General features: G+C 48.2%; 1 protein-coding gene across 2 annotated transcripts; it reads left to right on the top strand.

The window, feature by feature from the left end:
- The first annotated feature begins 596 nt into the window (after positions 1-596).
- LOC129600935 (uncharacterized) lies at positions 597-26932 on the top strand. 2 transcript variants are annotated; one of them, XM_055499618.1, is made up of 4 exons: positions 1616-1866; positions 20536-20777; positions 24640-25422; positions 26742-26932. In XM_055499618.1, the coding sequence occupies exon 3, from the start codon at positions 24643-24645 to the stop codon at positions 25324-25326; it is 684 nt and encodes a 227-aa protein (XP_055355593.1). In that variant the 5' UTR covers positions 1616-1866; positions 20536-20777; positions 24640-24642; the 3' UTR covers positions 25327-25422; positions 26742-26932. The 2 variants fall into 2 exon arrangements, with proteins under 2 accessions (XP_055355592.1, XP_055355593.1); XM_055499617.1 differs by lacking the exons at positions 1616-1866; positions 20536-20777 and adding an exon at positions 597-684.
- The last annotated feature ends 803 nt before the right edge of the window (positions 26933-27735 follow it).

Here is a 27735-nt window from a genome sequence, read left to right as displayed (position 1 = left end):
TTATGAACGCGGTTCATTTGCTGCCTCGAACGAAGTTCAGACTTCAGACCAGGCAGACAGAAATGCACCTTGACAAAGACACTGGACGCTCGGTGTACGCATGGAACGCCGTGGACGTTGAGATGCAGGGCGGGCTGCAGCACGGCCACGTAATCGGTCTGGAAGAGAACGACAACGGTCCCGCGCGTCTGCTGGTTGATTTCGGCTGCCCCACACAGCCGGCGGTGCTGGTTGCTTACGGGGCGATCTGGGACTGTTCCTCCCGGCGATTCAGTTACCCAATTAAGGGAGCTGTTGTGGAGGCGCTGCTGCATGACGGCCCGCACTGGAAATGGTACCCGGGGAGAATCCTCATCCCCCGTTTCGCCGACCTAGAGGAGATGGTGCTGGTGGAAGTGCTGGTGGACGGGCAGCGGCGTCGCGAACTGCTGCCCGAGGTACAGATTCGCGCCGCCTGGGGAGAAGCAGCCCGACCAGGACAGATCGAAGCGGGCCACGGCCCACTTCGTCCTGCAAACGTGCAGCGTGCCCGACGGCTACTGGATTCTGGAGCGGTCGGCCGCGGCTTGGCTGCTGCGACAGGTGGAGGTGAACTATCTGATGCGTTTTATCCAGGTTGTCAGTCAGACGATGCTCTATCTGCGCCGCCGCCAGGATATGACATGGGCAGGTGAAAATATGGTGGTAAGTCGTGACTCGTGATGGAAGATTGTACAACGCCTCACAAGTCACAACCGTAACATTTCATCAACTTCAGTCATCAGTACTTACATTTTACAAGTGTTTCTGACCGAAGCATTTACAGCCGGAACGTTGCATTCGATAGTTGTGGTAGATTTAAGACGGAGCAGAAACGGCATAACCATAATAACCATAACCAGCAGAAATGGCATAACCATAATCATTTTAGGTAGGTACAGTATATGCCTGTGAGCCATGGCTGTACTCACGTCCACCCTCACGCCTGTGGCGTTATGCGGATGACGTGTCAGTGTTGTGTCTCCTCTGATTGGTTGTATGTGCCTTGTGTGGGCGCGCCTATGTGCGCTGCGAAGAGCATTGATTTAGCTCTTCGCTTGGCAGATTTGCCAGTGGTGTTCAGTCAGTGTTGATGTGAGTTGGATTTCACTCAATAAAGTGTACTTATGCTAGTGGATGCCGTGCGTTGCGCATTTATCCAGATTTCGTAGCATATTACATTACGCAGGATCCTGTCAGTGGGGATCACTGTCCTGGACTCATTCTGAGTACCACGTTATATGGTAGCAGAGCCCGTAATCTGCGGTGCTCGAGTTTAATCTGTTGGCGAACGGCCATATTAATCTGTTGGCGAACGGCCATATTGATCTGTTTGGCGAACGGCCACGTGGAATCTGGATCGATCGGTATTGATCGACTGCACCAGTAAGGCACTGGTTTTCCTCATCTGACAGCAAGGCGCATCTCATCGGATTGCCAGCAGGAGCGGCAACACTGAGTCAAGTATCTCCTGTTTAGAACTTGTCTCGTGTTTATCGAGTCAGACGGCAGCTGGTCGCGGTGCAGGTCTCTCCTGTGGAGAACTTGTACTGTTCCCACTGCTAAGCAGCGAGATCCTCTGTAGAGGACAAGGCTGCTGGGCACAGGCGCCGAGAAGCCACAAGCTGGCAGCACCGAAGGAGGTGCCAAGGAGATCAGTTAACGCGCTCCACCAAAATAGGCTGTAGAGCGACCTGCTGGTAGGCCTGACAAGCCCAGCAGAAGGCAGACTAGGTCGGACTAGGAAGGCGCCAAAACCGTGCGGAATACGGCTGCGCGGGATCGGATCGTGGAGAAGAAAAACGCGATCATCTGGATCATTTTGGCGGAAATCGGATCGGTAAACAGGTAAAATACCGTTATTAATTATCGGATTGGATAGCGCGTAAAAAGCGCAAATTTCATTGGTCTGTACTGAGCTGAGCTAGACGGAGGCGGAACTTTTGCACTCGGCGCGCAAGTCTGGCCGTCGATCTGTGACGTCACGTAGGTCAGAAAATTTAGCGGGTTCACGTGATTGGTCAGTTATACGAGCTGTGATTGGTCGAAATTTTTACCGGTAAAACTGAGCTAAATGATCTCGTACCGATGTAATAATTAGCGTAAACGAACTTTCCTCATCGTTATTGATCTGATACGAGCTAGTGGGAGCCGATTCTGACCGAAATAAATTGAGTGAAAAGTTGACCAGTTGGACCTGAGATCGATCTCTGACTTTGAGCTGAGCTGATAACGACCTCCATAGATGAGTTGAGATGATCTAATTTCATCTAATATACGAACTTTTTCATCGAAATCGATTTATTCTGAGCTATGACGAGCTGATTCTAATTGAAACGAGCTGAGTAACAGATGATCTGAGCTGAGCTGAGATCGATTAGCTGATCTCAAAACGAACTCGAAACGAACTTTAGCAGCTCAGTTGACATCCGTAGCTGATTATCAGCACCTGCGAAGCGAGCTTATTGAACTTTTTACTCTAGAAGTGATCTTCCAAAACGAACTCGAGCTCATCTAACGAGCTCAAAAGTGATCTATAGGGATCATAACGATCGTATAATAACGTGTGTGTGAGTAAAACCGACAGGTGCGTCCAGTTATCCGATCAACAATGGACAAGGAGATCATCGAACCGACATCTAACAGCAGTCAGGGGAGCCGAGGCTCTCACGGATCTCAGCAAGGAGCACCTAATCCGTATAAAAAGGATCTGAAACCATACACACGTCCAGTCGCACATGAGCGGAGCACCCGGGCACCTAAAGCCTTTGAGAGGAAGGACTCTCGAGGCTCGGATGCGACCTACCAAAAGGCACTCGAAGCAGTGTCAGGTCATGAGAGCTCCAGCGATGACCGGAAACGATCTCCCGCGTCTGCGGCGGGAAGCAACGAGGTGAACCAGCAGGTCACCAACGAAGGAACGAGCTCACAACGAGCAAAGGAGATGGATGTGACATCACAAAAGGATGTCAGGATCAGCCCCGTCATATCGGAGCAGGTCAAAGATGCTGATCTGACTAAACCGGACCTCACTGAACAGTCAAATGATGAAAAACTTGATGAGCTGAAGTTGGGCGATGTCTCACTTGACGATGATGTCACAGTAGAAGACCTGTTTGAGAGCCCCATGCAGTTTGATGAGATGATGCGAAACCAGAAGCTTAACAATGAAGAGTCATACCTCACCGACGACGACGTGACAATGAACATGTCATTCAGGACGGCAATGAAGGAAGCCGATCGAGCTGAGGGAATAATATCGTTTAAAGATATACCGGAACACCTCATCGAACGAAGTCAGACAGGGAAGATCATTAATGTCAGATCCTCATCCCCAAACAGCCCCACCTCCAATCTGAAAAAACAGATCAGGGAATTGCAGACCTCACTGGAGGAAAAGGATTGTCAGATGCTTCAGAAGAAGCAGGAGTATCAGAACAGGATCAATTCATTGGAAGCTCACGTATACGAAATGGAGCAACAACAGAGCGTCTTTGAAAACATGACAGCTGAATGGAAGATCAGATACGAACAACAAAAAGAGATTGCCGAAGAAGCCCAGAAGGTGGCTGACGACAAAGAAGTGGAGAAGTTCATCGCAGTTGATGAGCTCAACGAAAGCATGTCCGAAGAGTCAGCTGAGAGATCACGTCACTTAGCCGAACTGAAAGATCAGTGTGATGAGCTTCGCAAGAAGGCGAACGAAGCTGAAGCGAAGCGCAACGAATACGCGACCAAGTTAGCTGAAGCCACACAACGATTGGCCACAATGACAACGGACATGCTCAAGCTCAGAAACGATCTGAAGCTGAAGGAGGAGAACATTGGCATCCTCCAAAAGGAATCGCAGGCTCATCAGAAACGAGCTGATGAGGCACTCCAGGTGGCGAAGGAGCTCACCGAGTTGGGAGCGACCGAAGGTGAACGACTTAAGGCAGGAATTAAAGAAGTTAACGAAGAAAACATGAATCTAACGGAATAAATTAAGAAGCTAACAGAGGAGAGTCAAAAGTGGCAGGCTCAAGCTTACCGGCTGGACACAATGGTCACAGCTCTCGAGATAGCCGACAAGGAAAACCAACGAAATGTCCATGAGCAGCTCGAGGAAAACATCAAGCTCAACACGGAGTTAACTGCGATGGCAACAACAGCAATGCTCAGAGAAGATGAGGCCACGGAAGTAAAAAACCAGCTGATATCGGCGGGGCAGGCATACACCGAGCTGGAGCAGCAGGTGAATCAGCTCGCCGAACGGATGATCATACTAAGAGATGAAACACATAAAGAGATGGATAATAGAACCATCAAACTTCAGAATGAGATGCTGAAGATTAAACAGGACAATGACCGGCTGAGGAAAGAGAGAGGTGAGCTCAACTTGAAGAGCAGACGCCTCGAGGATGAGAATAAAGCTCTCCAGACGGCGAATAAACATAAGGATGAACAGCTCCTTCAGTTCGGTACGAAAAAGGATACCAAAGAATCCCCTCCACCCAGTTACAGTAAGGCACAAGGAACTGGTGGGAGCGCTCACTTTGAGATGCCGCTGCGAACGGGTGGCGGCAGAGGTGATTTTAAAACGGAAAAAGATGATGAAGTATCTGATAAACGGAACCCGTCGAGCAGTCACCAGCCACATATGAGCTCAGGTGACCCGTCGCAACCTCATCCCATCGAAACAGCAGTTAAAGATGACGCAAATCGGGACCTACGTTCCCCTCGGCATGAACACGATGGAAGATATTTCAGAGAATATCGAAATGAACGTAATCAACGAGAAGAACGAAATGAAGATCGTGTCCAAAGGGAATTCAACAGAGCCATTAAAAATATGGGCCGAAAAACAGACCTTGCCACTTTCGACGGTAACCGAGATGCTGTGAATGGATGGATTCGCATCGTGAAAGAGACACAGCGCACGTATGATCTGACCGATGAGCAGATCATGATCGACATAGCCAGCGCTGTAAGGGGACCAGCCAAGATCTGGTTCGACAGTGAAAGGGACATTGAAGAAGCGGAAGAAGGAGTCTACACGGTTACCGAATGGCTCAATAAATTCAAAGATGAGTACGGTGATCGAAACGAGGAAGTCCTCGGTTACGTGAAGCCATGGCCAGGAAGTTTAAACCGGAAAAGACACCTGAACAATTTTATCAAGCGATCATGAAATTCAAAGGCGAAGAAGGCGATCACGGAACTCCAAGCAGTCGCATTCCTTATAGATGGATGCAGAGTTGATAATAACCTCTATAACGCGCTGAAAACGAAAGGATTCAAGACGTCAACCGAGATAAAGGACTTCTTCAGATCATGGGCAGCTGGAGAAGATAAATATAAGGTGGTCGAACGCCAGCGAAATCAACCGGAGATCGTAACTATCCGTTCCGGCCAAGTTGAGATGGCACCGAGACAGTTCGCAGCTGCACCAGCTCAACAGATTGAATATCGGCCGAGATCACCAGCCCCAGTCCAAAGTCAAGTGACTTTCATCGATAGTCAGACCGGACAACCGATTACATACGCCATGGTAGCCGCGATACAAGCGCAGGCTAAGGCACGGCCAGTGGCTCCGGCTAACATGATGCCGAATCCCCTGAATGTAGGGGTGCCACATCAACAAGGAAGGCCCAACAATGGAAATCAATATGGAAACGGAAATGCCAACTGGAATAACGGCCAGGGAAATGGCAACTTCAACCAGAACCGAAACCAGGGGAACTACCAGCAGAATCGCGGCAACTATCAGCCACAGCAGGGTTCCCGAACTGAATGGAAATTCGGCCAAATCGATGGATGGGTGACCCAGGGCGTGCAGCTGTGCCAGAATTGTGGATTTGGCAACCACGACGCACAGAACTGCATGTTTGCCAACATGCCACCGAACCGAAACCCGAATCTGTTCGCCACCCAAGAGTGGGAACGACTCCGCACCCAGGGCGGCTGGCGACAGGCGGTAGCGAACGGCTACGACCTGGTTGCACGGTGGCGGGAGTTTAAACAGCAGAACGGAGGTGGCCAAGGAGGTGGCCAGGGTGGCGGTTATAACGGCGGCGGCAGAGGAGGCTTCCGCGGGCGAGGTCGCGGCAACGGACGCGGCAACCACGCCAACCGGAACTGGCGCGCCAACAATGGGGGTGGCGGCGACCAGAATAACGTCGGCGGCGCGAACGGCGCTGGCCAGGGCAGCAAAACGAGCAAGCCCGCAGCAGCAAATGAACCAGGGAAACGGCCAAGATCAGTAGGCGCCGGTGAGCCTACTGATCCTCCCAGACGAAACCACCGGATAAAGGAGGAACGCAGAATCGGACTGCGAACGAGATGGCTCAAAGATGCCATCACAAGTGGGCAAGGACCACAGCCGCAGAATCGGACTGCAGGCAGAACGGCTTATAAGATGCCGTCACAGCAGCTGAAGGAGATGGCTCAAAGATGCCATCACAAGTGGGCAAAGCCGCAGAATCGGACTGCAGATGACATGGCTCATAAGATGCCATCACAAGTGCAGGACATGGACAGACTGCAGGCGATAGGCAATAGTACCATCAGCTGAAGTGAGTCACCGCAGAATCGGACTGCAGGTGAGATGGCTCAAAAGATGCCATCACAAGTGGGCAAAGGACCACTGCCGCAGAATGGTACTGCGAGCAACCAGGTGAACAATAAGGCGAGATCACCTTACTGCAGCGAAGAGAAGCTGAAAGAACGACGTGCTCAACGTAACGAGATCATCCGAAAAGCGAACCTTAAAAAGAAGATGGAAGAAAAGGAAACGGATGATCAGCACGCCAGATTCCGAGAGTTCCTGCGTAACCAAGGAAAAGACATTCCACCACCTCCCACACCAGTGAGAGATAATGGAGCAAGTGCTGTCGCTAAAAGCAACGACAAAGAGGTCGTGCCAACAGGTCAGGCAAAGGAACTGACGCTGCGAAACGTGCAGCTAAATGAGAGCGAACGAGCACAACAGGTCTCCGATGACTCGCTGGATGATGCGAACACGCTGAATCAAAAGCAGATGTGGCAAAAGGTGGCATATCGACCCAATGGGAATCACGGGATGTGGATACCAGTCACGCCAAAATTGAAACTGAAAGGGCAAATGTCTCATGAAGATTACTGGCACATCAAACAGATACAAACGGACGCTGCGAGAATACAACTTGAGGAGTTGGTTACCGGGAAACCAGCTCCAGGGTTAAAGAACCCAGCCCCAGCGTATAAGAAGACACCAGCTGACTTTTGTAAACCGATAAACGCACCACCGGTAGATAAGCCGCCGAATTACGGAGAAAAAGTCCCGTTACAAAAGTTGCCAAACGGCGGATTTACCATAAAAAAGGTGGAAAAGTCACCTGAGTTGCCACAAGTGCAGCAAAAAGATGCCAACAAGTCACCAGCCAGAACAGATGGGATGTCTTCACAAGTCGACCCGAAGCAAACGGACAATGAATGGGCTAAAAAGATAACTGACTGGATGAAAGAAAACGAACATAAAATGATCATCTATGAGAGATCACCGGAAGAGTTGAAAGATAGCGAAGAAGAGGAGCTGACATTAGCCGAACAGATTACAATGGAGGTCATCGACAAGCTCCGCGATAAACCGGCAGATAACCGAGATGCGACAAAGTTGTATCAGACCATCACTGAAGTGAAAAAAGGCATACAGAAGTTGCGAAGGGGCAACTTAATGAGGTCAAAAAGACCGCCAGTGATGTAAAAACCGCATCGAAAAATGAACGTGAGGAGTTGAAAAGCTCAAAGGAGATGAAGAAATGAGAGTTCTACGATGTCCGAACTGATGTGCCACATCGTATCGATCATCTGAGCTTGATGTTGAAGATGAATAGCACTTATGCGAACGGGCAGGTGCTTTCTTCAACGGTCGACATGGACCCGGGACCAGTATCACTGATACCAGTTAATGTACGGTCCGGAAACTGAAAGTTCAAAACGGTAACTTACCGAAACGAATCGAAGCGTATACACATGAGGTCAAAATCGGAGATATAAAGGTGATAGCGATGTTGGATACGGGAGCAGAGACATCGTTGATCAGCCGACCGTTTTGTGAAAAGAATGGACTCCACATTTTACCGCTGCCACCAGATAGACTGGTGAAGATAAATGGAATCAGCGGCACATCGGGCTTCGTCGTCACACACTACTGTGTGGCACCAGTAACACTGAGGAAAAGAACTACAGAACACTCCTTCTATGTACGTCCAAAGACGGACGACGTACAGGTGCTACTGGGACATGACTTCCTGGCGACAAAGTTCGTCCTAATCGATAATCATGGAGAGGAGGAAGTTGAAGACGAACCGAAGCCAACTGCCAAAGTCCAAGCTGGAAAAGTCGCTGAACTTGTAAAAGGAGCAGTAAAAACTAAAGTGGAGCAAAGGGCTATCCCAGTACCAGAGGCACTGGGATCAAAAGAGATGAACATAAAAAGGAGAGGTTCATCTGCCCAGCTGTCAATAGTCGAACGGATGACAGCTATTCAGCGGGAGATCTCCACCAGGTTGGAGAGATCATCAGTTAAACCGACAGAACGGGCAAACGTCGTTATCTCAGTACCAGAGGCACGGGAAACGACGAAAGATGATCGAAAAAGAGCCGGTCAAGGAGCTATCCCAGTACCAGAGGCACTGGGAACACAAGATGAAACTCCTGCAACATTGGACCAGATTGTATCTACCCAAAAGGAAGCAGCTATCGAAGCAAAACGAGCTCTCGTACCCGGCATGGAGTGGGCGAAGCTTATCCCAGTACCAGAGGCACTGGGAATAAAAGTTGCCAAAGTTTGGAACGATAAAAATTCGAAAAAGTACGAGAAGTCCCGAAAAAGATGACGGAAGCTGAACAGATACTCACAAGTGAGATCCGAGATAAAGCGATCGAACAGCTGAAAATTCATCACGACGAAAAGGAACCGGAGATCATCGAAATCTCACCTGATGAGCTCAACGTGAAACCGAGATACGGTGGCTGGCTCAACGCAGATAACGACAGCACCAATCCGTTTGCTTGCCTCAACTTCATGACACTGGAAGAACGTATCAGCAGTTGTCATCACGGGTATAATGAGGACCCGTGCAGAGTGCAACCTCAACAGGAATGTAAGGAATGCTCACTAGAAGCTCATCAAGATGATCTCTCTGAATGGCCAAAGTGCAATGCGGCAATCGAAGACATGAAAGGGCATGTCCAAAAGGAAGTGAAAAGTATAAGTCGGACAAATCCGATGTGGAATCAGCACATCGAGCGATACCACTGGCAACGATACAAAGAATGGCTATCATGCGTCCGAAACTTCATCGAAACAAGAGGAAAATGGATACGTCACTGGGAAGATTGTTCCGACCAGCAGCAGTTGGACTCCCCAGAGGCTAAACGATATCAAGCAAAGTTTTACAGAGAGATACATGAGATATTTGATGAAGGAAAAATGTGGGAAGACGTGAGATGTGAAGTTGTTCTGGGACTTCCGCACCAACCGCTTGTACAAAGATAAAGGAAAGACGATCATATTCCCCACCGGACTTGGTGAACCGGTGTACGAACTATTTGAAAAGTTCCACAATGCATTAGTGAAGGGAGATGAGGGATCCTTCGACAAGTACTGGAAAAAGCTGGAAGCGGAGTTCCCACCCCCACCAGATAACGATATACTCGAGCTTAAAGTTTACAGGAAACGAAGAGAAATCGGAGCAACTGGTCTTCCACAGAAGAAGGTGACATTTGCACCAGCTCCAAATGAAGCTGATGTCCCTCAACGTGGAGATGATGAATGGTGCATCTACGAGATGACTCCGAATAACGAGCTGCTCACCGATAACTTGAAGGCGAACTGTGTCTTCATTGGGACTAAGAGACCCATCGGATATGAGGAAACCGCCGACGCGGAGGCGGAGGTGATCGAAGTCGAGGAAGACAGATCGCCAACAGCATTTGAAATCGCACAAATGATAACGGAAAGAGGAAAGATGTGGGAAAAGTTCAACGAGGAGCTCCAAAAGATCTCTGAGGGACATCAAAACCCAGTAACAAAGGCAAAAGAGGACGAGAACGAACTCGATAACGGTGAGGAAGGTCCACCGGTCGAGAAAAGTCGATTAATGAGCCTAGAGGAGATCGACGAGCTGGAAGGAGCAGCTCCGGAAGATGAGAAGTCAGCCTCAGATGAACGAAGGTTATCGGCAAAAGTACGCGTAACGCGTAGCCACCCCGAATCGCAGCCAAATACGGAAGAAAAACGATGGAAACGGGCAAACCTCTGCCCAAAAATGTAAAAACGGAAAAACTTATCGATTTACGAGGTGATGAAGATGACCTCTCATCTGAAAAAGGAGCTGACGAGCGACCACTTGAACAAAGAGCTGCAAAGGATGACGATGGCAGTAACTCAGATTCGGATTGGACGAGTTCAAGTGACAACTCGACAACCTCAGAGGATTCTGGAGTAAATGATCTCTCAGAACAAGAGGACCTGCTCGATCTCGATGAAGATGATGAGGTCGATGAAGAAAAGGAGCAGGAGATCAAAGTGCGAAGAACGAAGGTGCAACGGATGAGATTAAACCGAGAGACCATCAGAGTCTACAGCGATCAACGGATCTTCCTGAAACCATCTGTGTGCACACGCGTCAAAGTCAAGATGAGTCGATTTGTACCAGCTAACGAAAAGCTGATGTTCACACCAGTCTTCCAAGTGGAAACCGATGTCCAACCGCTAGCAGGAGTGACAGATCATAAAGGAAAGCACTTTGATCTGGTCATCGCTAATCATAGCATTAAACGGCAAGTTGTTAAAAAGGACAGTTCCTTGGATATGTGGAGCCATACGATCATATGGAGAACGTCCAGGTCAATAGTGGCACAGTAAGGAACGTGCTCTCTGATCCAACAGTCGATGACGTAACGAAGGCTGAGCTGACAAAGATCATCGGGAACCTGAAACTCGGACCCGACCTGACACAGGAACAGAAGAATGATGTGTATAACGCATTCTGGGAGTTCTGGAAGGTGCTTCCGACATCAAAGAAACCGTACGGAGATGTCAAAGGGATCACCCATGTGATTGATACGGGAGATGCGAAACCGGTAAAGTGCAATCCCGCCAGAACCAGCTGGACAGGTCGAGAGTTCATAACGAAACACATCGAAGAGATGCTGGCGCAGGATGTCATCGAGCCATCAGATGCCGACTGGAGTTTCCCAGTTGTGCTGGCAGCGAAAAAGAACGGTGACGGGACAATGGGCACCAGATTCTGCGTCAACTACATCATGTTGAATAAGCTGACGAAAAAGAATAATTACCCGCTACCGAACCCGGATGAGTTGCTAGATGCGTGCGCAGGCAACAAATACTATGGGAAAATGGACCTGCAAAGTGGATTTTGGCAGATTCCCATGGATCCGGAGTCGATCAATAAAACGACATTTGTGACCCAAGACGGTATGTATCGATTTAAAAGGATGCCGTTCGGAGTCTGCAATGGACCTGCAACGTTCCAACTCTGTATGGACAGAGTTCTGTCCAAAGCAAAGCGAAAGGGCTGCGTTTTTGGCTACATCGACGATGTAATTTTTACTGGAAAGACTTGGGAGATTTTCATGCAAAATATGAGAAACGTACTCCAAAGTTTGGTGGAAGCAGGTTTCACCATTAAACCGACGAAATGTGAATTTGGAATGCGGGAGATGGGATTCCTGGGTCATATACTCAGTGAAAATGGAGTTCGAATGGATCCCGAAAAGATCACCGCGGTATCGGAGTTCAAACGACCTCAGACTGAACGGCAGCTGAGATCATTCCTCGGACTGGCGAACTACTATCGGAAGTTCATTCAGGGATATGCACAGCACACATGCCATTTATATGAGCTGCTACAAACGATAAACATGTGCGAAAAGATTGGACAGAAGTTCATACGAAGGAATTCGATAACTTGAAAAAGTTGCTGTGTGAAGGTCCAGTGCTGGAAAAATTTGATCCAGCTAAACCGACAGTCATTGAATGCGACGCGAGCAAAGAAGGAATTGGAGCTGTATTATCCCAAGAAGGTCATCCAATTGCTTATGCGAGCCGCGTCCTACATGGAGCTGAACGAAACTATGGTGTTACTGAATGGGAGTGTCTGGCGGTCGTATTTGCCGTCAGAAAGTTCAAACCGTATATCGACTACTCCGAGTTCACCGTACGAACTGATCATCAGGCACTGACGAACTTGCTGAGATCAGAACGAATAAAGTTGGCATGAATCCGCGATTAACGAGATGGGCGATGGCATTACAAGGCCATCAGTTCAAGATCGAGTACAAACCGGGAAAGTACTGCGATAACGCGGATGCTCTATCAAGAGCACCTATCGAAGGTCCGACATGCCAGGATGAGGAATTCGATGAAATTCCGAACTTCGAGGATATCAAAAAAGAATACGACATAAAGGAACCAGCTATCGAAGTTTGGCAGCTGTTCGTTCAGATGGCCGAAGAGAGAGAAAAGCGAATAAAGATCAACTCAGTTACGGCGAAAGAGTCGGCTGAGACATCGATCAACGTTAACCGGCTTAAAAGTGGAGTTGGACCTGACTCGGCAGCTCACAGAGCTGAGCCTAGCGAGCGAAGTAAAGATCGAGATGATCTCTGGGAACCAGATAAAGTTGCGCAGGCATTAAACGAGTGCCCAGTAAAGCTGCTGAAGTTCCCTAAAAGACCGACAAATCGACATAAACCGCTGCCAAGATGCAAAGTCATCTCTGATTGGAACGAGCTCAGCACAGCAACAGTGCGCATCGTCAACTTGCAAGGAGATGAGGAAGAGGTAGATGATTCGAATCTACAACTCCAGAACAAGCAGCTAAAAGATCCTCACCTTGCAATGATCATCGATGAACTGGAGCATCTCCCAGACGCCGAAACGAGATCGAAATTCGAAGTTCATTATCAGCTGTGGAACGGAATCTTATACCGGGTAAAAGATAATAAAGGCAGACTCGAAAGGACATACGTCGTACCACTGTCGATGAGAAGAGCGATCATCCATGCGCTGCATGATGAAAAAGCAGCAGGTCATCTTGGATTTGAAAAGACGCTGGCAGCTATCAGACTGCGATATTACTGGGACAGAATGAGTACAGACGTCAAAAATTATATACTCGCATGTCAAGGATGTCAGTTCCACAAGACACCAAGGAAGTGTCCACCTGGCAAGTTGCAGGAGATCAAAGTGGGACATCCCTTCTTCCGAGTATACGCCGACCTAAAGGGACCCTTATTACCGACAAAGAAGCGGGGATATAAGTACATAGCTGTATTTATCGATCAACTGACGAAATATGTGATCGCGGTACCAATGAAGACGGCGACAGCGAAGGAGTTCGCCAAAGTCTTCGTAAAACATGTGATATTGGTACATGGAGCTCCGCACATCCTGCATACGGATCGCGGAAGGCACTTCACTGCGGAAGTTTTATCGAAAGTCACCAACGTGTTCAAGATAAAACACACGTTCGGAACGGCGTATCACCCTGAAGGCCAGGGCCAAGTAGAACGGCAGATGCAGATCATCGGAGATGGTCTAGCACAGTATATGAAGGCAGGAAATGAACGGAAATTTAACAAGTACCTGCCATATGTGGTATCAGGGATGAACAGAGCTGTACACGCCACAACCGGATACTCAGCATATTATATGCTGCATGGAAGAGAGATGACCATGCCAGAAGATGTGGTGACCAGAACGAACTTACCGGATGATTATGGTACTCCTGACGAATGGGTGGAGACCATGAAAAAGAATCTGACTTTCGCTGAAGAAGTTGCTAAATGTAACATAAAAGATGCGTATGAGAAGAATGCGGAAATCTACAATAAGAAGAAGTCGGAACCGAACTTTAAAGTGGGCGACTTCGTACTCATACGACTTCCTAAAGATACAAAACAGGGAAAGAAGGAAAATCAATCAGACTTCAAAGCGAAGTACGATAAAGTGTGGAAGATTCTGAGCTTCCCAAGGGTGAACGAGGCTGAAGTTATTGAACAGAATCCGATAAAAGAAGCGGATTTGAAGGTCGTTTCTATAGACCGACTGAAACCGTGGCATCCACCGCTACCGGGTGACCAGGAGCACAAAGGAGCGGTATCAGAGCGCGCTTCTTCCAAACCACCTCTGCTACCCAATGCGGAAAATGAAGTGGCAGAGCCTGCTTCCTAGAACCACGCTCTGAAACCGAAGTGTCGGGAGATGCGAAGGAAGTTCAGCCGAAAAAGCGAAGAGGCAGACCTCGAAAAGAGGATAAAGACTTTGAAACAGCAGTCACATTAAGGTTGAATGCGGAAGCCGGAAATCTAGCCGAAAAACTCATAAACGAGGATGGAGTACCAGAGCGTACCTCTCAAAGAGACTTGGAACAGTCCCTTTTCGAACCACGCACTGCTACAGGAATTGACAGCGGAAGGTCGCTGAAAACACAGAGCGTAATTTGAAAAGCTCTTTTAAACCACACACTGCTACCGATCAGCGGGCACAACAGCTCGAGACAGCGAAAGCAACAGCTGCACAATTGGGGCGTGACATTGCCACTGCCATCGAGCAAAGAAAGGTGAAAAAGAAGAAGTCACGACCCACTCCCACGGAAATCCTCACAAGCAAAGGAGAAGAGGAAGACGCCGCCGACAAAGAACTCTTTAGATCGGATAACTAAAGGACGCAGGGATATTAACCCAAAAATAAGGCTTATGGGCGTTTATGATATTATGAACGGGAGTTGGGAAGGTGTAAAAGTGATTCGTCGAAAACCGGCTAACAGATATCGTTTTCATTGTTCTAACAGGTATTAAGAGTTGATGGAACGATTGGAACGACAGAACTCAGATAATTCTGATTCTGAGAGCATCGGAAACCCGTTAAAAGCACCGATAAGAATGGAAGGTGATCAGGGTTATAACCGATACTTTGGAGAGGAATCGAACTCATCCGCAGGAACGGTTCAGAATGATCCAGGCGTATCGAACCAGCCAGTTTATGCGGGAGGCACAGTCTTTTACCCGCACCCACAGGATCCAACGAGTTACCAGAATACGCAGAACTGGGTGTCGGATCACTACGGCACGAATGTCGGACCACCCCAGTTCCCAGGACAAAATGTTCCTTTCTCGGGACAACAATTCCCAGCGTATGGTTCAGCACAAGTTGCAATGGGATCACCGGCATTATTGATGCCACCACCACAGCAGGTGGTATCGAATTTCCCTGTTGGGATGGCACCGGCACCTGTACGATTACCCGGATTTGGTGGGATACCGGTAGTACCGGGTGGACACGGAGGATTTAGCGGCATGTCCCCAGTCCGAACACCAGGTATCGGTGGAACGTCACCCAGATCAGTATATGGAGGACATGGCGGAACGTCGCCTGCCCCATCTATGTCCCACGGAGGCTTAAATTTACCGCCATTATTTCCGGACTGGACCGCAACGGCGCCAGGACCATTTGGCACATCTGTGCTACCACGTCCACATCGACGATTTGATCGCGGAGGCATATCCCCACATAAAAGAGGAGGGAGATCATATGGACGAGGAAACCGATTTGAATCACCTCGATTGAGAGGAGTGTTGCCTTTGTTGGGACCACAGTTAGAGGGATTACCGAAAACCCCTCCAGGCGAACCCTCAGTATCCGAATACTCTCCACGACTGACGGTTAATATAAGAGAAGATGATGACCGCCTGAACGTGATCGTGGATGAACACGAGACGATTACGGAGGAACACAGGAGAGTCATACATGACTTCAACCGAATATGCCACGATTTTTACCGGATCCACGAACGCGTCGATGACGAACATGCGTTCTACGGCAAATTGATGTCAGTGGCAGGGATGTCACATCCCACACACGAGGCACTTAAAGAGAAGACAGCGGTTCTTATTCAGAAAAGAAAGGAAATCGGCATTCAAATTGTGACGATGAAAAGGTGTCATCCAGCCTTAGTACATCGAAACTGGCCGGATATAGTGGAAAAGATTCTCCGTTTTATCAGAAAATATCCAGAAGAACGATCCCGATCGGTAGATGCCGCACCGACTTCATCAAAAGAAAAATCGGGGACATCATTGACGAAAACTGTCGAAGAGATGACAGATGAAGAAATATTGGCGGAAAAGAAGAAGCTCGATGAAGCTTTGAAGCAACGCACGAGATCACGGACAAGTTCGACAGCAGAGTCGTCTAGCCATGGCACATCGAAACGAGCCAGATCCGTGACAAAGAGTCCGAAATCGGGAGATGGTCAGAAGGCAAAAAAGCCTACGGTGAGTAAGGAACCACCGCAGGCGCATGAAATGCCCGTACCAGTTGTACCGGTGGCCAAGAAGGCTCAACAACCATCGGTACCACCTCCAACTCAGCCGATCCCACCACTACCAGCGGCACCCAGTCAACCGATACCTGTAGCAGAGATCCCACCAGTCAGAGCATACTTGGTAACCTTCCCTGGAACAGATGGACAGAAGAAGATGCTCGCTGCTCGACTCGTGGATAAAAAGACGAATCAGGAGATTCCGTCAGGTATTGATAAGGCAAATAAAGAGTTAAAGAAAATAATCAATACGGCATCACGGGAACAAACCGAAGCGGCCTTAGCAGCTATCCCGAACGAGGTGGACCGCAGAAATCCCCGAATCCTCATCCGAATGATGAAAGAGTTGATAGCGAAACAGGCGAAAGAAGAGGACGCCTGGATTCATATACGAGTGGGTACGAACGAGGACCACGTGTTATATACGTACACAGCGGAAGGACAGATATTAGCGGTTGAAAGAAAAACGTTAAAACCGGAAGAAGAAGATACAGGCGGGAAGAAGAAACGGAAACCCGATTACGATCCAGCGTACCTGTATACTGAGCCAGTCTGCAGACTGTTTACGATCGGATATGAATATGCAGTTGACATACCAGGGATAGCGATAGTGGAAATCGTTGATCCGTTATCGGGAGATCCGATCCCCTTCGCACCGATGTGCATATCGAAGGAAGACAGAGAATATGCTGACAAAGAATCAAGGAAAGCCCTTGCAGCATTATATAAAATGTTACCGCCCGAGGTGAAGAATAACGCGGTGGCGCTGACAGCAGCGGTGCTCAGCCTCATGCAACAGCGTGCCGAGGCGGATCAGGCTTTCATCCGATTGACATATAACCACGATGATGGAACGCTCCGAACAGCCTGTTACGATCATCGAAAAACACCGCTGTATTGGGATATTACACCTCCTGAACATATCAAAGCTGCAAATGAACAGCTCGCCAAACAGCAACAAGCTCAAGCCCAGGCTCAACTCGCGGCACAGGAAGGTCCTGCCGGAGAAGCCGATGAGGAAATGGAAGATAATGGTGCAGCCCCCGAAGGAGGAGATGACGCTCCAGAAGATGATGATGAAGAACCGGAATCAGAAGATGAACCGATTGATGAAGATAACCCTAAACGATCATTGGCCAGAGTTTTCGAGATCGTCAAAGGAGCTAAACATAAGCCGTGCAATGACGTGAATTGTCCTCATTGTTTTCCACCTCAAGATTCAGACGACACTGAAGACGATGACGAATCATCTGAAGAAGATTCGGAAGATGAAAAGCCGAAGACAAGATCGTCCAAAACGGCTGCAAAGCCCACGGGAGTTGGAAAAACTGGGCAGGAATCCGGACAAACTTCAAAAGGGGACACTAAAACCAAGAAAGAAAAGGCGGAAACTCAACATAAGAAGAAGGGACACAAAAAGGGGGAGTCCTCACCAGATGTAGATGTTGAGATCGATTACGAGGACGTAGTCGTTACAGATGATAGCCCGTCAACGGCCACAACACCGAAGAAAATTGTCATTGAATCAGCGACATCAACCGCGTTTAAGTCGAAACCGATTGCATTGAAGAAAGTAGTCCCGCTCGGACAAATCATGTCAGCATCGACTCAGAAAGAGCGCAAGGAGAAAGCTGAGACTGATAAGAAGAAACGCGAATCATCTCGCGAGTCGACGGCATTATCCGAAGCAAGTAGCCGCCCAAGCACATCGACAATCATGTCAAAATCAGTCTCGGTAGGAAGAACTACACGAGGCAAAACGGCTGAACCGAAGGTGGCGCCGAGCTTGGAGTCGACTTTGGAAAAACAGAAACAGCTGGCCTTAGAAAAACAAAAGAAAGAAGGGAAGAAGAGTGGTGAAAAGAAATCAAAACCTCCAGCGGTCCGAAGAATTGACGCCCCAGGCATGGCAGGATACGCCAGAATTCTAGGCGACAGCGAACTCGAATACTCGGAACCAGAAAACTCCGAGCCATTTCCTGAATTTGATGAACCTGACGGCGAAGACCTAACGGAAGATGATATGATCGAAATCACTAAGAAAATAGTGAATAGGATGCGTACCAGGATACATCGATCACATTAAAATTCCGCAGGGAAGCGAAGGAAAAAATGGAGGCACAAGGTCATTCCTTTACAGCTCGAAAATTCCATACGTTAGTGGAATACGCCCTGAATATCGGAAAGCTGACGAAGAAACATCTCGACTGGAAACTAGGAGCGAAGTTGGTCAGGACTAAAGGAATCGACAAACAGCTGTTCGATCAACACGCTGATAAGAGAAGACAGATCGAGTTAGCCATAGCAGGAATGCGCAGTCCCACCGGCTCAACTCGACACCGCATCACGCAGTACATCAACGGATTATGGCATGGTGGAAATGGTAATTTTGCAGAACTCGAAGCGGGAAATGCTACGATGTTAACCGCGATGATTAAAGAAGGAAAAGTCATCACCACTAATGCCCATATGGGATCACCGATCCGATACACCACGTTGGGACTAATACCGGTAGAAATCGAAAACCAGAACCATTATTCCGAAAGTGAAGATTTGACGCTGCTCGACGTTAAAAAACGAGATGACCCGGCTACACCTATACTAAATGTTCTCCACCGAAAGGGAGATCAATTGAGAGCAGCGGAAGCGAAACTCGCGGCGGATAAGTTGAAAAAGAAGCCGTTACAAGACAGAGGTATCATGGATGCCGACTCCGAAACGGACGATGAAGACGAAGACAATGATGTAGCAGCAGTTCCCGCGAAGCCGGTAGAGAAAGCGACGAGCCGAACGGGGGATGAACGGAAGGTCGTTCTCCCTACCGATAAATTGGCACAACAAGCTGAGGCTGAACTGGCAGACATGCGTGAAAGACGAAAGACGTCTGGACTTGCGCTACCTAAGACCAGTGGAGCTGGCAGTAGCAAACCAAAAAACAACAAAGCGGACTCGGCACCCTCCCAGAGCATTGAACCGAAATCGACTAAATCATCGTCAAGTTCGATGGCGAAACTCACAATCGACGAGAAAGGACCTGTGACGGACTCAACAGAAGGTTCGGACACCGGAGCGAAATCCGAAGACCGAGAATATATGCTCGGAATACCGTTGGACAACGCCAATCAAATCTGGTGCGAACTTAAACGTTTCCTGGGAAGTCAACAAGACCAGACGATGGGCCACAGGGAGCTCAAATCGGCTATGTGCCAGAATAGAGCTCTGAAATTATCGGGAAGTAGCTTCGACCGGATGACTAAACGAGCCTACAAAGAAGGGAAATTAGGCTTCAGTTATACGGAAACGAATAAATGGGTATATTATCTACCACCTCCAACACGCACTCCCCGATTAAAGATGGATCTGAAGTTTTGGAAGATTGCTATGACCGATGCGGCGATACCCAGACTCGGTGGAAATAACGGAGTGACATGGGATGACCTATCGAACTTTTTCGCCGTCAACTACGAGTTAGGCGAATTCAGCGTTGAAAAAGATCGAGAGTGGATCAAGAAGACAGTTGAGAGCCTGGTCGCCGAAAATATACTGGAAATAAAAGATGACAGAATTCATCTAAAACCGGAAGATCTGTCAGATGATACACCACAAATCGAAGAGGCTGTTCACGAATAGCTTCGGGGGGAGTTGGTTCTACTCCGCAGGAGCTGCCACCCATTGAGACGAAAGCAGCTGAACCTGATCCGAAGTCATCGGCAACTAACCCGAACGATCCGAAAACTGATGAAACTGAACTGAAGTCAACTGAGACTGTGTCAGCTGATCCAGCTGACACATCGCAAATGGAATAGCGATTAATCAGCTGCGTGATATGCGGTCAGGAAGGTCCACCGCATGTCACAGAAGAGCATCACCAGTTCAGATTATAAGAAGGCGATATAACAGAGTTAAAACGACGAAAACTGGAAAAACTTAGCGAAAGTGCTAAACAGATGTGAAACGAGATGCGAAAAGTCAGTCAGATTAGGCGAATGAGCTTAAGACTTGGCAGGCATAAGAAGGGCGTTATGAGCTAGGAAGGTCTCAGCTCAGTACAGGAATAGCCTAAAAATAGGCGTAAAATGATAAGAAGGACTTCATGGGATAGCGATGAGATGATGAGATGTAAATTGACATGTTCTGATTACAGATTAAAGTGGAAAAATGGCTCAAAAAGTCAAGCCAACCCGAAAGTCCAGATGACTAAGCAGATCCAGGGCAGGTTAGCTCAACCGGCACCTCTGGCTGTACGAAGTCAGGCAGCACCTGCGCCGGTGAGAAACCAGGCTACACCGGCACCTTCGACGAGTCAGACGACATCGACGCCTCCTGATCCTGAAATTGATCAGTTTACGGGCTTTAATCCAAAATGTCCGGACTGTATTCGAAATAGTAAGATCGATAATAGGAAAAGCCCATGCTGGTTTTGTATATTTAAGGAACCAGGCAGAACTTTAGTGGCATATACGGAAGCCATTTACGGAAATCGAGATGTTTTCCGCACCCTTACATCTGCGGAGGCATGGAAAACGGTCCCACCACGGGAAAAGATGTTGATAGAAGACCGTTATCGTCAGGCAATTGCGACTAATGAAGCCGGATGGGATGTCACTTTCGAACCTCCGCAAGATGACAAAGCGGATGCCTATAGAAAGCAGTTCAACGCTGATTCTGAACGAATGCAAGCTGAAGCAAACAGACAAAGAGAATTAGAAGCTGAAGCAGTCGCCAGCCGCAGACGCGCTGAGGAGCAAGTTGCGCGTGAACATCGGGCAAAATTGGCACAAAAAGAAAAAGAGCCAATAACCGTATTCAAATTAAATGAGGATGAGGCCAGCGCCAGAGTCCAATCATTGACGATACAAATTGACGCGCTGATAAAAAACCCTCTGGATATCCGCAAAGACTTATTCGAAGCCCTTCTGCGAGAGAAACTCAGGTTGGAACGAGGTGAAAAACCTAAACCGGAGACGCAGATGCTCATTGAAAAGATGACTGAGGAAGCTAGGAAATCCCGTCAACGTGAAGCGGAGGTGATGAAGGCATTCCAAAGCTTCAAACGAGATGAAGGAGGGTTTACACGACCTCGATCACCTGCCAGACGAAGTGAGAGATCACGTGAATATTCACGGGAAAGAAACTACGACTTCCGGAATGAGAGATCGCGGGAATACTCTCGTGAACGAACCCGGGACTATCATAACGAACGAGATGATAGATCCCGTGAACGATCTCGCGATCGAGATTATCGTGGCCCGAGAGGTTGGGAGCGCCACGGAGATGAAGTGGTTGAAGTTGGTGCTCGACGTAGACCAGCTCAGAATAACACCGAACGACGATCAGAATCGCGACAACCGGAACCTGAAAAGGAACGTCGTCAGGAACCAATAAGTTGTGCATTCGTGCATCAAAAAGTCAGAGGATTCACGCCTGAACGATCTCGAGATCAGAGAAGAGATCGTAGAAATCGAAGTCCCGACCCACATGATAAGATGTGGCAGGAAGATGTGGCATTCTTCAACACATTTGAGTTGCCAACTAAACGATCTTCCAGCGGAGAGCGGGAAGACAGCCCACCGAAGTACACTCGTATGCAGTCTGAAGTTTACGTGGTGGATCCATTGATCGTGACGACATCGACAGATGAACCGATGGACACATCGTCCTCACAGGACACCGTGATCCACAAAAGACAGGTGATTCTCGATAGCGATCTTCAGCCGTCGACATCGGCGAGTAAGGCACCGCCGCGACGTGAACAGGACGTTCGTCACATTATAGAAGAGAGACGTCAACAAGAAGATAGACGCAAACCGGAACATCGACGAGAAGACGACCGTCAGCCAACGAGTAAACCGTCCCGGTTCAATAACCCGTCAAGACGTCACCAGTTCATCCGAAAAACGTACAACATGGATGATCTGGAAGATCAAAGAGCTGAAATATGTCGCTACCTGGGACTGGACATCGAGTCGGAACAGTCAGGGATCATCTTGACTCAGTTGCAACATCTGCGACAGTTCCTTATTGACTCGAATTATGCAGAAGAAATTAGAGAGAGCAGACTGGGGCGATTGGAGATCACAACTGAAGAAGCGAATACGTACTATACGCCCATCAGACAGTGTGGTCTGCCAAGTCTGCTTGACTTAAATCTACTGGGAGTTCCATTGGATACCGTCGACACCACGGGATGGACCCAATTTGAATACCAAGAGATAAAAGAACGACGAGAATACGTGGCGCAGTTTGTGCTACGACACGTGAACCCGGCATTTAAGATGCTGGCAGCGAGAGCAGCGATCGGCTTGGTAGTTGATCCTACCAGCCATGACGCAAGAACGTGGGGTCAGAAGATTTTCGCTGCTCGATTAGCACATTACTCGTCGATCAGCCAATTGAGCTCGGACATGTTGAAGAATAAAGTCCCGCTCGTATTCCGGGATAAAGCTGCCAAAATGGGATCAGCCGCTAAACATCAGGCAACAGCCAAGAAAGCGGATGATGATTTGAAGAGTGTTACGGGCAGACTGGAATACGATAATCTTCGGACGATTTTCGACTCTCATTATCAGGACATGCTCGACCGAATCCGTTATACGATGGACACCCAATATGTGGAACCAAAAGATCATGTCCATAAATACATCAAGGAGCATCTCAGAGGACATCGATCCCAAAATACGGCACCACCTCAAGTCCCTAACGCACCCGGCAGACGAGCTGCCAGGAATCAGCAGATCCGTGATCATTACGAGGATGTCAGACAACGGTTGGCTGAGGATCCTCGAAACCGGGACTTGCAGCTGGAGGAAGATGATGCGCGACACCGGCTTGAGGCGATAAAACGAAGTCGCCAAGGAAAAGGTCGCGGTCCACGTCATGTAGCTGTTCGAGTTGTTCAACCAGAGCAAGCCGCAGGAGTTGCACCGACAGAACCCATAGATCGGACCTCCGACCAAAATCAGCCGAAGTCTACGAAGAAACGTCAGCCGCGAGATGGTGACGACGAAGATGAGTTGAACGAGATGATGGAGTAATATTATCGATCGAAAAGGAGTTGCTACGGCTTAGAGTCGGCTCTCCTAGTCCATCAACTCAGCTCATCTTACAAGTGTGAGAATCAACGGTAATTAGCCGGATCTCTGAACGGAGTAGCTACGGTAAAACTTGCCGGCACTCTGTAATAAGGATGAGATGTGCGACAGATGAACTTTACCAGGGAGGCAAGCTGAAATGAGCTTGAAAGTCGATATCAAAACGACTCAAGTTCCTCCATGACATAGATGGAAGATGAATTATTACGATGTCGCACATCCGAATCATCTCATAGATGATCTCACCAGGGAGGAAGCGAATTTCGCTTGTCTATATGACGTCCCTCCATGACCAATATGGATCTCATCTGACCGAAGTCGTACAGTAGATACGCAATTATCCAAAGATGAAGTAGTATTGATAAGTCGTACGAATGATACGCATCAAATTCCTAAAGCGGATCTCATGTGATGAAGTCGCATCATATGCGCAAGATGCTCAAGCGGAGCGAAGTTGCTCAATGGAGCGGAATTGGACCAAAAAGTTCCTAACGGTGGACAGGATACCTGTGACCAGATGAGTGGAGGATCCTAGTCTACGGATTTTGATTAATACTTCTGTTGATCTGTTATAACTGTTGATATAGTATTTTTGATACAGATCTCTTTATTCACATCGTGGACTTGTCTATGAATAGATTAGATGTGATGAAATGGATTAAAAGAGATGATGTTTTTATTAGCAATTTTTACGAGCACACACAGGCCGTCCGCCAAACGATCGGATTCAACGCGGAGATGGATTCAGCCTCGAACGGAGCTCGGCATCCCTCCCAGAGGCATGTGAGCCATGGCTGTACTCACGTCCACCATCACGCCTGTGGCGTTATGCGGATGACGTGTCAGTGTTGTGTCTCCTCTGATTGGTTGTATGTGCCTTGTGTGGGCGCGCCTATGTGCGCTGCGAAGAGCATTGATTTAGCTCTTCGCTTGGCAGATTTGCCAGTGGTGTTCAGTCAGTGTTGATGTGAGTTGGATTTCACTCAATAAAGTGTACTTATGCTAGTGGATGCCGTGCGTTGCGCATTTATCCAGATTTCGTAGCATATTACATTACGCAGGATCCTGTCAGTGGGGATCACTGTCCTGGACTCATTCTGAGTACCACGTTATATGCCTATAATAAGCCCTATATGGTTATCATTCATTTGCCATAGGCGATGGAGTTCCAGAGACAACGACGGTTTCCTCTCTTTCACAATGAGCCACTGAAGAACGCCGGGACGTCGGCTGACGCTGAGCCTAAGCGGAAAACGCCGTTGAGTGTGGGTGAAAAGTATCTGGCATTGCCGTTGGAAGTGCTGAAGGAGATCTTCCTGTCGCTGGACACCGTCGACCGCGTGCGTTGTCGCCGCACCTGTCATCTATGGGCCAGGCTGCTTGCTGCGGACGACGTGGGCAGTGAGGTGCGTGTGGCGCTCCCGGGCCACCGCGTTCGGGATATCTACGCCCTGTACGCTTGCGTCGCCAAGTCCATCACGCCCGCCACCCGTACCATCTCCCTGCGCGAAAACGGAAGGTACCGCGAAGGAGTGTTCGAAGTGGCCCAGAATCTCCTAAAGGAAGCCGGGATCCGTCTCCACCGTTGCATCGTGCACCGCCGATCCAGCAGCCTCGAGGAGTCGAATGTGGCGCTGTACGCGCTGCCCTCCGAGATGAACGCGGGGCGGAGCGGGCTGCTGCCCTACTGTCAGCGGGTGATCGTCAAGGATTTCGTCTTTACCTTGTTGAAGGACGAACAGACCGTTATGGAGTTGCGCATTCCCTTGGTCGTCTCCAACGGACGGCGGGTCGATGCGCTGGGCGTTGTGGAGCTGTTGGAGTTGGGAGTTGTGGAGTTATAGCAGCACTTGCGCAGCCAGGGACCGCCGGTGGATGCGCAGCGCATCGCCCAGTGCATGCCCAATAGGATGGTCAGTAAAGAGAGAGCAGTGAGAAAGGTGCGCGCATGATATCGTCTCCAGTAACTAATGATGCTTCTCTAAATTCACCGGTTTTTACCACAAGTTCCTGCCGAACCGACTACCAAAAGTATCCTATACGTACCCATTTTTTTGGTATTCCATATAGGTACAAACGTTTACGGAACAAAATTTCCGTTCATTTCGACGTATTTGAAATGGTTCTTCAGTTATTTTAAAAAGTTTTCAGAATTGTAAAAGCTGGATCTTCGTTACGGTGCAATAGTAGCATGTACTAGGCAGTGCTTGCGGAGAAAACAGGGCAGTAAAGAATTGGTCTGGAGGGAGCCGCGACTTTCCTACCGGGCCCGCGCCAGAGTTGCGTGGCGAGAGGAACACTCTTCCTTTGTTTTTCTTCCTATTTTATTCAATGTATTTTCCTAATCTTTGCTAATTTTCCGGATCCGCACAGACTGTCGGGTGCGTGCAGGTTAGCGGTTGTGTAGATTTCGTTGTGCAGGGTGAGGTGTTGAGTTCGCCGCCGTCGTTGTGCTGCTGCAGTGTTTCCTTGTTTGTGGATTAACGTGCTGTTGAATAAATAAGGAATCAGACTATTATCCCGCCCAAGTGACAGCTGCTCGGAGTAACAATATAGATAGTATTACCGCAACAATCAGCAAAATTAGTAAGATCAGTACGAGAAGACACTAAATCTGGAGGAAGAAAAATAAAAGCTAATGGATAAGCATGCCTGGCTCGTGCAGCTTGGGCAACGCCCAGTTTCGGCATGGTTCGCAAACACATCAATTAAGCAAACTAAAATTTCAACGCTCGTTTCCCGTGTATTTGGAATATGACTGTTCAAACAACATATTAAAAGATGCCGGAAATATTTACTAGATTTTTGAAGGACAATGTGAAGTACCTAGGTATCTATCTGGACCGACATTTAAACTGGAAACGTAATAGCGAAAATCTAGCTACCCGCATGAAAAAAAGAATCCGTTACCTAAACGCACTGTTTCCATATCAAAACAGTGCGGCTCGAACGAAGTTGTATGATTCCCTTGTTAAACCGATAGCCGATTATGGCAGTTCCGTAGCTTTCTGTCTACAGAAGTTACTGATTGATCAGTTAGAAGACTGTCAATTTCGATTTTTAAAAAGTATCAGATTCGGCCCTTGCAAGTTTGAGTATGCCGAAACGCTAAAAAAAGCGGGATATAAGTCTCTGTTATTTTGTCGTATTCGTAAATCTCTGCTACTGATGTACAAGACGGTGTTCCGTCTTGTATTTTATGGAGAAAAATTTTTCAAGCTTCGGGAAAAACTTGGCGCTGCCGCTGTTTGTATTGCAGGTAGAACACGCCAAATAACATCCCTTGATGAACATCCCTACGCAGTGGAACCCGTGGACACGTGCACCCCGGACAGACGGAAGTTCATCAGCGAGCGCAGCTTTGCTTATCTGATGGCGCACTTGTGGAACGAAATCAAGCCTGGCTCGTGCAGCTTGGGCAACGCCCAGTTTCGGCATGGTTCGCAAACACATCAAATTAGGCAAACTAAAACTTCAACGCTCGTTTCCTGTGTACTGTTCAAACAACATATTAAAAGATGCCGGAAATATTTGCTAGATTTTGAAGGACAATGAAGTACCTAGGTATCTATCTGGACCGACATTTAAACTGGAAACGTAATAGCGAAAATCTAGCTACCCGCATGAAAAAAAGAATCCGTTACCTAAACGCACTGTTTCCATATCAAAACAGTGCGGCTCGAACGAAGTTGTATGATTTCCTTGTTAAACCGATAGCCGATTATGGCAGTTCCGTAGCTTTCTGTCTACAGAAGTTACTGATTGATCAGTTAGAAGACTGTCAATTTCGATTTTTAAAAAGTATCAGATTCGGCCCTTGCAAGTTTGAGTATGCCGAAACGCTAAAAAAAGCGGGATATAAGTCTCTGTTATTTTGTCGTATTCGTAAATCTCTGCTACTGATGTACAAGACGGTGTTCCGTCTTGTATTTTATGGAGAAAAATTTTTCAAGCTTCGGGAAAAACTTATGCTGCCGCTGTTTGTATTGCAGGTAGAACACGCCAAATAACATCCCTTGATGAACATCCCTACGCAGTGGAACCCGTGGACACGTGCACCCCGGACAGACGGAAGTTCATCAGCGAGCGCAGCTTTGCTTATCTGATGGCGCACTTGTGGAACGAAATCAAGCCTGGCTCGTGCAGCTTGGGCAACGCCCAGTTTCGGCATGGTTCGCAAACACATCAAATTAGGCAAACTAAAACTTCAACGCTCGTTTCCTGTGTACTGTTCAAACAACATATTAAAAGAT

Source organism: Paramacrobiotus metropolitanus, unplaced genomic scaffold (genome assembly GCF_019649055.1).
Source record: "Paramacrobiotus metropolitanus isolate TYO unplaced genomic scaffold, Prichtersi_v1.0 Parri_scaffold0000204, whole genome shotgun sequence".
In the NCBI taxonomy this organism is placed as follows: domain Eukaryota; kingdom Metazoa; phylum Tardigrada; class Eutardigrada; order Parachela; family Macrobiotidae; genus Paramacrobiotus; species Paramacrobiotus metropolitanus.
This window is presented reverse-complemented; position numbering and strand designations above follow the sequence as displayed.